The sequence below is a fragment of the Folsomia candida genome, unplaced genomic scaffold (genome assembly GCF_002217175.1).
Source record: "Folsomia candida strain VU population unplaced genomic scaffold, ASM221717v1 Fcan01_Sc036, whole genome shotgun sequence".
NCBI lineage: Eukaryota > Metazoa > Arthropoda > Collembola > Entomobryomorpha > Isotomidae > Folsomia > Folsomia candida.
The window spans coordinates 1172212-1184853 of record NW_019091228.1 but is presented as its reverse complement, the minus strand read 5'-3'; the positions used below and the strand labels follow the sequence as shown (position 1 = coordinate 1184853).

At 38.0% G+C, this 12642-nt stretch overlaps 2 protein-coding genes across 2 annotated transcripts; both read right to left on the bottom strand.

The window, feature by feature from the left end:
* Positions 1 to 331: 331 nt before the first annotated feature.
* LOC110860962 lies at positions 332 to 1799 on the bottom strand. Its single transcript, XM_022110084.1, has 2 exons — positions 1534 to 1799; positions 332 to 905 (listed from the first exon to the last, which is right to left on the bottom strand). Exons 1-2 carry the CDS (start codon positions 1612 to 1614, stop codon positions 603 to 605), a joined length of 384 nt encoding a protein of 127 aa, XP_021965776.1. The 5' UTR covers positions 1615 to 1799; the 3' UTR covers positions 332 to 602.
* Positions 1800 to 3548: 1749 nt separating this feature from the next.
* LOC110860955 lies at positions 3549 to 5553 on the bottom strand. Its single transcript, XM_022110076.2, has 5 exons — positions 5283 to 5553; positions 5086 to 5203; positions 4387 to 4757; positions 4173 to 4290; positions 3549 to 3929 (listed from the first exon to the last, which is right to left on the bottom strand). The coding sequence occupies exons 1-5, from the start codon at positions 5406 to 5408 to the stop codon at positions 3715 to 3717; spliced, it is 948 nt and encodes a 315-aa protein (XP_021965768.1). The 5' UTR covers positions 5409 to 5553; the 3' UTR covers positions 3549 to 3714.
* Between the last annotated feature and the right edge of the window lie 7089 nt (positions 5554 to 12642).

Below are 12642 nucleotides of genomic sequence, written 5' to 3'. Positions count from 1 at the left end.
CTCCTTCAATTGGCAGGAACGATGACCTCCCAGCAAACCACCCGCTCCACGAACAGTCCTGTGCAGGATTAACGTCTGCTCCTTAAGGGTTGAGTCTCGAACCACCAACACTTCACTTCAACTTTCACAAAGAATCCGCACTTGTTGTGATAACTTCAACCTCGATCACGTCGAGGTCACCAAAAAATGTAGAACGCCCGACTAATCTCTACCCGAGAAAACGCTTCTACTTAATGTGTCTCGGTTGAAGTTAATAAGAGCCCTTTCTAATGTGAAATATAACGTATTATTATTCGTTGATGGAAATAATACACTTTCAGAGGTCGTATTGTTAAATGACAAACAAACTACTACTTTATTAAACAATTTTACTGGCTAATTGTCAACCCAAAAATAACTACTTTCACGACTTAAAATTCCACACCTTCACTACTGCGTGTCTGCTTAAGTAAGTAAAAAGAACGGCGTGCTCTCCATATACTTAACACACTAAAAAGAATAAAGAATAACCTCCAATCCAATCACACCGCTCCTTTCAACTCTGGGAATTTGAGACACTTTGTCTCCTTAACTTTTTACATAAAAATTCATACATACAGCTTTTAACAATAAGCGTCAACTGTTAAGCTATTAAGGTTTTTTAAAACATTGTTCGCCACATCTAAATCTTTGACTATTTTCGTGCCCGGCTCTTTTCCTATGGCTTTAATTTCATCGTGCTTCGTTTGGATGGCAGACACTTTTTCGGCTTGTGTATTGATCAGATTGTCTCGCAAGTCCTCCAATTTAGTCCTGTCAAAGGAGGTCAAGGCGTCTATCGCGGGTTTGTGACGGGCCTCAAATACGTCATCTAGCATTTGGGTAGCGATATTGTTGGCTATTTGAGCTTGGGATGATGGGGAATCCTGAAGAAAGTAAAATATAATTAAAATGAAATTATGAAATCGAATAAAATTATGGCATGTCGATATATGTGTGAAAGGTTGTAAATCAGGAAAATTGTTCTCCATGTAATTCAAATTCTTAAGCCTTCGATGTGTTAAATTGCGGAGAATCAGAACTCAAAACTTGGTCTTCGGTCCGTCGAATTTTTTGCACGATCATTTCAGGTACTACAAAATCAACAGTTTTTCCAAAACCATTTTTGTAAAAAGAAAACAATCTCAAAAAATACCATTTGACAAAAGTACTTAACACTTAATCATTCTTCAGTATTTTTAACAAAAGAGATTATTTATATTCCGTCATTTTCGACAAATTTTACTACAATTTTTTCATCCGGCACGCTAATAATAATTTTTTTACCGTTTGGCCTAATTATATTTTCGTTAAACCCTAATTCGCCAAACTTTCTGTCAATCACTAAATATTTATTTATGTAGGGGCCCTCCAGAAATTATAATCTGAACGCACTTTTTCGTATTAAAAAAAATGTATAAAAAATCAAAATTTCCACCGCAACATTTGACTGATAATTTTCCTGATTAGTTGTCAATTAAATTTTAAGATCTTGACAAATATTGATTTCATTACCTCAATTCCAGTCGCAACTGAGCAAAATAGTAACGTTTCCACCAACCCGAGACAAATTAGCAGTTTTGTTATTACCCGCATTATTTCTTAATTTCTTATTTATTAAGTAAGGAAATAGGTATAAAATACTTTTCTGACTAGAAAAATATTATTTAGTCGTTTAAAATATTTCTTGCCAACAAGTCACGATCAATTTACTAATTAAATTTCAAGTTTAGGTTAAATATCAAGTCACGTCGTGATCAGGACTCGACTAAATCTCATCTGACCAAATCTCATGACTAAATTTAAGGATTAATTTACCAACTACATTCCTGCAGGATGTGAGTCAAGTTTTTCCAGGAATTGATACATACAGAAATACACTCTAAGAAATCACGGAGTTATTGATTCCTCGATAAAAAAAATATACCATTGTGCAGAATAGAGCGACCCACATATTTACAAAGGTATGGTAACATTGTAATACTTATGTATCAGTATTTACGAAATATTTTGGTAGAGTAGTCATCAATATATGTATGTATGTATGAATGGCTAGTATTATTTCAATGCCGTCTTTTTACGGGTGTGATTACTCATGCCATATCTACAGTCAAGTCAAGGGTTTTGTTAAGTAAGTATGTGTACTCGGCATAAAATTTATTTTCATTCACTAATTCCTCAGTGAGAGTGGTATGATTTCGGAACCTGTTTGTCTTCCATGGACAGAGTTTGTGCTCATGGACAGTGCATGTATCCAAAGTAGACTGGATTTCATGCAGATCGCTGTGAACCAGAGACCATGGAAGGGTAGGACAATGTCCACATCATCTCCACATGTTATATAAATACATAAACCCTTCTCTCTCCCCCATCCTGTAATGGTTATGTCCGCGGCCACTGTTCTCTCAAATTGTGCCAAATTATTTGGAAGTGGGTTTTCATGGGGCACTTTTTCCCGTCCAGCAGCCACTAAATATGTATGTATGCTCTGATTAATCCTATGTAAGTATAACGTGCAATGAACGACATTCTTGAGTTCAATTTACCGAGTAAATGAGTAATTGTACTGTGAAAAACACCGTATTAAAATAATCCCACGATTAATACTTGAGTATGTACACGGGTGGTTTAAATGTCACGCTACAATGAAATTTTTTCCCAATGAGAAAGATTCGTAAATTTCTATTAGTTGCCTAGATTTTGCTTTGAAATTCAACATTTTGAGAATTTTGTCATCAATTTTAATATTAGAGTTTAATAATCAACAAAAATCTCAATCTCAAATCCTATTGGAAATTTATGGATTTTCCCCTTTGCATAATTTTCCATTGTAGCGTGACATTTACATTTAAACCACCCTGTGCACCAACTAAACTTGTATTGATACAAAAGTAGATACTTTTAACATCCTATGGTAAATATGGTAAATAGGAGTTCGGTATTAAAGATTTATAAAAAAGTGTGTGTAGCAAACGTCTTGGCAGAACTTTAACATAAGGCGGTTGGCAATTTTAATGCCTGCACTCCTAAAAATAAACGGTAGTTTGCCTTGCAATGCTAAACTGATAGATTGTGCAACCTGGAACATAATTTGACACGTCATTATGGAAATACAGATTTGCACCAAATTTGTCCTAATTATTTACAAAAAAATAATAATTGGGTCGTGTTAAACATTTAAATAATTCAGAATATGTATGTGTCCTATTTTCATTAGTCCTACCCAATAAAATATGTACATATACTACAATTTGAAACGTCTGTTGGACCTGGAGGAAATTTGTCACCATTTTATAAAAATATTTGCTACCAGTATGGTAAAACGATAATACAGAGGTACACATGCATTTTTTACTACTCGATATTGCTTTTCAATCCCACTTTGGTGGAGTAATATGTATCTTTATGGATACAACTTGGGAGTATTTTAATACTGGATTTCTAGGAGTGCATGAGTGCATGATTGTCAGAACAATTACGAATTATATTTTACAATGATCAAAATTTCCTAAAATAAAGTTCAGACTCTGTTTGTATTTAGCATGTGCTAAGATTCAAATATTCCTTTATTTTGTAACAATTTCTTACATATCTACCTGGTTCAAAATTTTGAGACAAATTTCCATAAATATGGATATTATGGAAGTTACTTCTTTATAATGGAAGTAACCCTTTTCTAGAAAAATTTCCAAATTTTTATTGGTCCCTTCCCACTATTTTCTGACAGAGGAAGGGCCTTCGAGTGGATTCCGGTTCAAAATAGCCGTCCCCCTCGACACCGACGAAGGTCAGCGCATTTCTAAAATATAGGTCGGTGGGGTCCATTTGCCCCAAAGTGTAGTCGATCGGCTGTCCATTCCCCCAGGTCAAGTCGGTCGGATACGTGAAGACGCGTGCAGCCACCCAAAATCCTAACAAATAAAAATTTTGTTAAGTTAACACAAATTTTGTATTTGTCAAATTAGCTTATCCATATCCATATGAACTTATCCAAATCTAAATGAATTTCGGGTTTATTCAGTGAACTATTCCAAATCTAAATGAATTTTGAATTCTTCGAATGAACTTATCCCACTCCAAATGAATTTTGGATTTCGCAACATTATTTTTAAGATTGTGCCTAGTTTGGCCCAAAATTTTGAAAATTTGCTTACGATGCCATTGTTCCAGGAGGACATGGGTCTTAAGGAAATTGCTCTCGTCAACGGTCACAATCTCGGCGAGTTGCATCCCAAGCCCTTCACAAGTGTGGCGGGACTCATTCCAGGTCAGCTGTGGAGTCAATTTCATTTTTTGAAATAAAAATTTCTAATTGTTTTTGTCAAAATTTTGAACATATGTTTCCACCCGACAAATTTACATGATTACCTGTGAAGTCAAATCCACGTGATACTCTTTGTTCCCAACTTGCCCCAAAAGTTGGACATCAAGTACGCCCGAATTCTCAGATTCCATAATTATTGGACCAGCTGGTCTAGATGGCGAAGTTTCTTTCAATTTCCTCTCTCCCGCCCCGCTTTCCCGCCCAACAACCGCTTCGCACAAATAAGGATGTCTTGTCTCACCAATCCCGCTGTGAATCGTGATCAGTCTCCAGTTACGATTTAGCCGATTAAAAATCACACCAGCTGTGATGTAACTTCCCGGGATTTCCATGAAGCTTAAATCCACCGGAGTCCCGCTGTAGTGCCATTTCATATCTTCACCCGTGTTAATCACGATAGCGGAAGTCCAGTAACCTGATATTTTTAAAAATCAGTTAATTAAATCTCCATACTTATCATAATTAAAAATCGTGATTATTCATCGTCTCATTAAAAAGCTTTTCCAAATAAGTTATTTCAAATTCAAAATTCTATTATTTTCCGAATGTAAAAAAGTAATCATCAATTACTTTTTTTACTTATGTATGTTTCGATTAGTAATCGAAAAAAGTTGGCCCAGATTTTGAAGATCGACATAATCCAGGTTTACGGATATGACCGAATTTTAAAAAATCGGACTTGTTAAAAATATCACAAAATTAAAATATTTTCATTTTTTAGTAAATATGTATTTATAACTTACTAACGAACAATCCAATGCTGGAGTGTGATAGTAGAAAGTTATTTTCCTCTGCAGTCTCAATCGACGCCATCTCCATTCCCTCCGCCCTGCATCCCGACGATGCCCCCCAAATCGACTCCTGTGCCAAATCACAACATTATTATTTTTAACCCTTTAATCATCGCTCCGATTAAAATTTCAAATTTTCAAAATTTAACCGTAGTCGCCGACTTGAAAAACGTTTTATTTCCGATTTGTCCCAAACTTTCGAAAAGTCCTTCCTCTCCAACGCAACAACTGACCCCCAAGAGAAAAACGGTCAAAAAAATCGTGGCGTATTTCATTTTTAAAATATTTCTTCAAATTTTAATTATTTACAAGTTAAACTTGGAGAGAATCAAGCAAACTGAACACAATGTACATATGCGACTCTCACTATTTATTTATCCCAAATCGTGACAAAGTCTTGCGTCATGTTTCGACCCTCACATTTGCAAAATAAACCACTTGATCACTCATCACCCGACCCACGATTGATTGATCGCTTATCAACCAAAGCAAAGATAAGGTAAACAACGGAATAACCAGAGCTGGACATTGTTCCCTGATGAGGTGTGCCCACTCGCGTGTGGCAACTTATTTATATAATTATGTTGCGATAATTAGCTATGTACAAAATTACGGCCAAAGTGCACGTAAAGATGGTCCCATTATTCAATCAAATCAGGGTGGCGACGTGCATAAGGAATGTGCACAAATTTGCGTAAATGTTACATGTCTGTCTTGCCTAGACATCAGTAAAGAATACGATTATCCGTACTTTTCCGGAGCATAATAATGATTTAAGTATGCTTTGTCAACGGGCACAATGCACGTTCCCCTACACATATTTATTATATGTACGTATGTATGTACATGCACTGTAAATAATCTGGTAATAAACATTACCAAAAAGCACAAGTATGTGACTCTACCAAAGTGGTAATGATATAGTTGTACCGTGTGGTAATAGCTTGGTAATAAAGTTTTACCAAGCGATTTGTAGCAAATTTTGGTAGCGAATTTTTACTACCTGGTAAAATATTATTACCAAATTTATTACCGAGAAATCATTACCTCCGTTATTTTACCGGATTATTAAGAGTGTACATACATACATACAGGTACTATTATGTGTCACACATTTCCTTCACGAAGTTGTCTGAAAAGTCACTTGTCTGAACAACTACTGTGCCATCCCGAAATAAAGAGGCAGGAAATGGTACACATATGAACACTCTTAAAAATGAAGGTACCGTTTAGAAAAGAAAATGCACTCTGAATTCTATATTAAATAAACTATCTTAGGTCCAGAACAAACTAATCATTTGTTACTTATCAAGTTAAAGTATGCATGAGCATATGTAAAACTCTAGTCTTAGCACAGTCCACGCGCGTGTGTAGGTAATATATGCAGCATTGAGCATATGTACATTCACATTTTTAAAAGGTAGCATTGTTTTTAAGAGTGTATAGAAATACATATGTACACACACATCCATAAAATTTTGCAATATTTTAACCAATTTTCATACTTTTACCCTGTTCAAATTCCGTTACCTCATTCATTCCGAGTAAATAAATGTGCAATGTGTGACAGGAATTTATGTATTTGTCATTTGCATATGTACTCAAAATGAAGGTCTCCCAGCGTATACTCTCTTATTTTGGCCAAATTAGTGTCTATCTTGATTACAAATTTATTCAGTATGAAATTTGCATAAGGCAAGATGCCTAAATGGCCAGAGAAATATATTTGCATTCGCAGAGGAGAAAGTGCTCATTAAAATTTTGAAAGTGCTAAATTTGTCATGGTTTATGCTAATCCAATCTGAGATTGATTGACATTGATTTTTTCAAAATCAGACAGTATACGCTGCTTCATTCAACTGTTGGACTAATCGGATCGGATTGTGTAAACTGGCTCCACGTGTTTGATATCTCTACACGTGGAGCCAAATCCCGGCTTAATCGGGTTACACAGATGACTGATCTGGTGCCATCCTGTCCACATTTATGAATCAGATTAAGCCCAATTTTCCGGTTTAATCGAACCTATTTAAGATCCCCGGAGGACCCTAAATTTTTCATTCCACTTCGCAATCACGACTCGCCCACGAAGCAATTAATAATTAGTAATTGCACAATTATTTTTAAGAACACACTCTAAGAAATCCGGTATTAAAATAACACCAGGCGATACTCATTACCAAAGTGGGATTGACAAATAATACCGGATCTATTTAGCAATATCTCGCTATAAAAGTTTTACCTTATCAGTACAAAATTTTTACGGATCGATATAATTTTAATACAAAGCGGTACCAATTTTAAAACCGAGAAACCAATACCTGACTGTCTGACAATTATCCCAAATTACTCACATTACAGGCAAAAATGCTGGCCACACTAAAAAATCCTATCATCTTCTTCCTCCCTCTGATCACGTTCGGTCCCCACATTTTTTTCGCGTCTGCGCAAACAACCTCCAACTATTCGACCGAACCGACAGATGAGCCCACCATGACGACCGTACTGATGTGGGACTACTGCTCTTATACGCGACCTTGTCCACCCACCTTTTTCTGCTCGAGGTCCAGGTGCGAATGCCGGGATGCGATTTACAAGAGAAAAGATCATAATCTAAGGTCCTGCCAGACCATCGTTTCCGGGACATGTTTCACAGACATGGATTGCGTCCAAGGCTCGTATTGCGATACACTCACGCGGAAATGCATGTGTCACCCAGGTATGTATTTATATACACTCTAAATAAAAAGAAGTAAAATTGACTCAAGGTTGAGTAATAAAAAGGATGACTCAATCTACTAGGTAAAATCTGTACAAAATTGTGCAAAATTTGTTGGCCAAATTTTACAAACACAACTTTGACCACATTTTGGACAACGCTTGAATAAATTTTACCTTTTGGTTGTGTCACTCTTTTACTCAACCTTAAACAAATTTTACTTATTTTTATTTAGAGTGTGTATAAATATTTAGATACAGGTGGCTCTGCCTGCAGTTTTCGCAAAAAAAAATCCCTTGAAAGAACTTGTATTTTTCATTCACATTTAAGTATTTGCACTCTAAATAATTTGGAAAAAATATCGTCACCCGCGGAGGTACACGAGCATGAAATAAGTCAAAAATTCGTGTACCAAACACAGGTGACGTCGTTATTTAACAAAAATATACATTTCTATAAAAGATTTTCTGACATTAGAGTTTTAATATTTTAATAACCTTCATACTTATTCGATAAAATTTTTTCCCGAAAAAATTTACCCGTTGGTGATAAAATTTGTGCTTAATCGTTACCCAAAAATAGATACGTACCTCCACGGGTGATAATTTGTCACCAAATTATTTAGAGTGTGTTTTCTTTATCTATGTAATCATAATTTTGAAAAACCAATGCAGGCCAGCTCAGCACACCGACGGGTGAATGCCGCTATGGTTTTGGGACCTACTGTAACATTTTGGAGCACGGCGAGTGCAACATTTTTGAAGGGCTGCAATGCATCGATGGACGCTGCGCGTGCGCAGATAGCTCATTAATTTACGAGTTTGGTCGTAAAATAGAAAAAGGCTAAATTTTACATTGATTTTAAACTTGTCCCATTGCTCCCCCAGGAATGAAAAAATTCTTAAACATTCATTTTTTTGCACTAGTTAGTTAGTAAAATTTCTGGTTTATAAATTCATACAAAAATACATACGTATACGAGCAACTGCGCATTTACAAGTCATCCGCAATCTATGTACATACGACGGAGAAGCAGGAAATGTACTTGAAATCATTCCACGTGTCTGATATCTTTACACGTGTGCATAACACACTTATCCCATTAATTGAGTAGATAACTACCCTGGTGCGAAGTATGGTTTCGCCCGGTTAAAACTAAATTGACAAGGGCAGCTGGTACTTAAACTGGGAGAAGCACACTTTTACCGCCCACCTAAAATGGTGGGAAATGAAAAAAATGGGGAAATTTCTTGGGAAAAAATGAGGAAGTTTTTTAGCACTTATCATATTTAACATATCTCTTCTTATTCGTATTAATCCTCAAATTCTTAAAAAATAAGTTGTTAATAATTCATTTTATTTCGGGCAAGGTTCAAAATTGATAAATGACAAAATTGGAAAAACAATCAAGAAATGTCAGTATTGCATAAATAAATATAAAAATTTTCATAAATTTCTGGACATGACGAATTTGAAGTCCAATTCGGAAAATATTGATTTTTAAAGAAGTTAGCATAACTATTCAAACAACTTAATACTTGCGTCGCCATACATCTTTTCCCATTTTGAAAGGTGAAAACCATTTTCTTAAGGTTTTCCCATTTTTTACTATGCACCTGCAGTGGAAAAATATGGGTTTTTAATGGAATACACGGAACCCTGTCTAAATATCTGGATGGGCAAGGTTAAACCCAATTTTCCCAGACTATTTAACCCTCAGGGATCCTCCATTCCTCACTATTAGGGCTTCCCACAAGACGGGACAGTTTTGTCTCGTCTTGGCAAGACGGGATAACAAGACGGGACAAGACGGAAATTTACGTCTCGCGTTTTGGCAAGCAAGACGGGACACGGGACGGATCAAACAACGTCTTGTCCCGTCTTGTCTCGGCAAGACGGGACGTCTTGCGACCATTTTAATAAGATACTTTCGTCTCAGAATATCAATACTGAATTTAAAAGTTGGCGCAACGATGATATTTATTCAATCGAATATAACTTTAATGAAATTGTTGTTCCTTTAAAACGGAAAACCAATTGAAATTACATGCATCGAATATTTTTCGGATAGTTTTATCTCATCATTGCAACAGAATTCACAATTTAGAATTTAGTATAAAATTCGAACATGAATATGAACTCAAGTCTTGAGGACATGAATTTCTAAATAAGCAGTTTCCAATTAAACCAAAATAGAGGTTTCCCCACTTTTTGACCGTTTTCGTTACTTCCCGCGTGTGTTAAGGATGGTAAAGGTCCTGTTCCTACTTTTTCGATTCCCCTGTGTAATGTGATTTTTACAAGCGGAAACCTTGGTTAAATTATCCTGTAGTTAGTAAAAACAATTTGCACCATGTTTCCTGAAGCGAATTTAAATTTTGCGAAGAGATTTAAAATTCAACCCATTTAAAACATGTACATATGTACGTCCCGTGTTGTCCCGTCTTGCACGGGACGGGCAAGACGGGACGCAAGACAAGACGGGACAGCTTGTCGTCTCGTCTTGTCTTGAAATTTCGTCCCGTAGTTGGTCACAAGACGATACAAGACGGAGAATCTTGCCTTGTCCCGTCTTGTGGGAAGCCCTACTCACTATAACATAAAAACCTTTCGCCACGAAACGGTCCATCATTAAAACTACATACATTTTTTCTCAAATTTGAACTCGTCAAAATGCAGTCTACTCAGAACACCACAAGAAACCCCATATTTTTCCTACTTTTCCTCGCCGTATTCAGCCCCCACAATTTTTTTACGGCTGGACAAACAACCCCCGCACAGTGGGACTACTGCTCCCCTGATGGACCTTGTCCGCCCACTTTCTCCTGTGACTCGTCCACGTGTGAGTGCCGGGATGGAATTTATAAGAGAAAAGATCCACAACTCAGGTCGTGTCGGACAATCGTTTCCGGGACGTGCTTCATGGACACGGACTGTATTCAAGACTCATATTGTGACACACTCACGCGGAAATGCACGTGCAACGCAGATCTACGACAGGGTACGGAAAGCCTATGGGATTTGCTTTTGAAAATGCACATCCAGTGCATAAACCTGAGTTTTCGAGGGTTTTTGGGGGCTAAATAAAGTCTGCTTCTAGCGTATTTTATATCTGAAAGGCAAATTTTGGTTTCCAAATTTCGAAAAATAACCCCTTATTAATTTGATTTTAGAAACTAATTAATTTGGAGAATTAACGTCGGTAACGTCCTATTATCGTACAGTTACCTGTTTCACACTGCCCCTACATCATAGCTCAAACTAAATTGATTCATGGTCCATGGTCCATGGATGGACCATCTAAAAAATGGCCCATGGTCCATTTAATGCAATGATAGACCAAAAATTGGTCAATCGATGAATTTTTTTATGGTCCATGGTCCATAATGGACCAGTTTGGTCCAGTGGACCATGGCCAATTCCGAGCTATGTTCGAAATTTCCTTTATTATTACTATTGTTGAAATCTGGAGTTCCTCCTTGGCATTCTCCAGTGCAACACGTATCTCTCTCTCGCTCTGCATCTGGATCTCCTTCCATCTGGGTCGCGGGTGTGCCAGGGCCAGTTAAGTGTGTCCTAAGGCCCCTACGCCACGTGAGCCTCGTCCACTCACACCCCCCACCTGCGTGCCTAGTGACACCCCCTGCCACACCCGTCCCAGCAACGACAAGCTGAGCCATCAGGCGAAGATGGAACTCGTCGGACCCTGTGCACTGGAGGATCTACGTCTTGGAGGACTCCCCCAGGTGAGACCTTTGAGTGTTATATTGGGGTGGTGAGCATGTGGGGGTGGTCGACTGAAGAGTGGGTGTGCGCGGTGCTGGTGGGGGCGTCTGGGGTAGGTCTACGGGGTTCCCATGACCTGGTCATGTGCTGCGGTGGGAGGGGTTAGTTTGTGGAGAGTTTCATGGCCCCTTTATGGGGTCACTTAGGCCGAACCCTGATGGGTCATTGGTTAGTTTGTGGTCCATGGACGCTCCGCTCCAGCCCAGAACCCGTCGTGTCCCCGCCAGCACGTCGCCTACTCATTTGGATGTCACCATTTTTCCCCACATGTAAATCGCCTATAATCTCTGTCACTCTTTGGTTGAGCCTGGGTTTTTCAGGTAGTCAGGGCCGAATGGTGATCTGGGCATCCTTCCCAGATCAGGTAGAGGTTTTCCAGACCGACCACCACAGTCTGGTTTTCCCTCTACTCCCCTGACTACTATCTCAATTATTATAATCTAAAAATTTGACTAACTATGTAATTGTGACTTGCAAGAGCTACTGGCTATTTATGCAATAAAGTGAATTGAATGAATTGAATATTGTTGAAATCTAGGCTTCCTCCCCAGCCCGATGGGTCACTGCTACTACGATTTTGGGGCGTCTTGCAACCCTACGCGGGATGAGGACTGCAACATTTTTGAAGGGCTGCAATGTCTCGAGGGACGCTGCGCCTGCTCAGATAGCTCCCTAATTTACGAATTTGGGGCGGGATGTCGCGCAACAGAGGGCGCCACGTGTGGCCAAATTCTACCCAGGTATCGCCCCTATTGGCCATTCTCGCCTGGTGCTGAGCGCATGTACACACCACACTTTGTCAAGTGTGCACGTGGGCTGCGGTGTCAACTCAAGGAGGGAGACTTTGAGCAGAGGGGAATTTGCGTGGAAAATACACCTTAAATATTCTAATAAATACGAAAACAACAAAATTGTTAAAATGGACTACTTTAAAATGTATTTTATTTGTAATTAATTAAGGCACTAACAGAATTTATTCTACAGAATCCGCATTGTTAGAAATC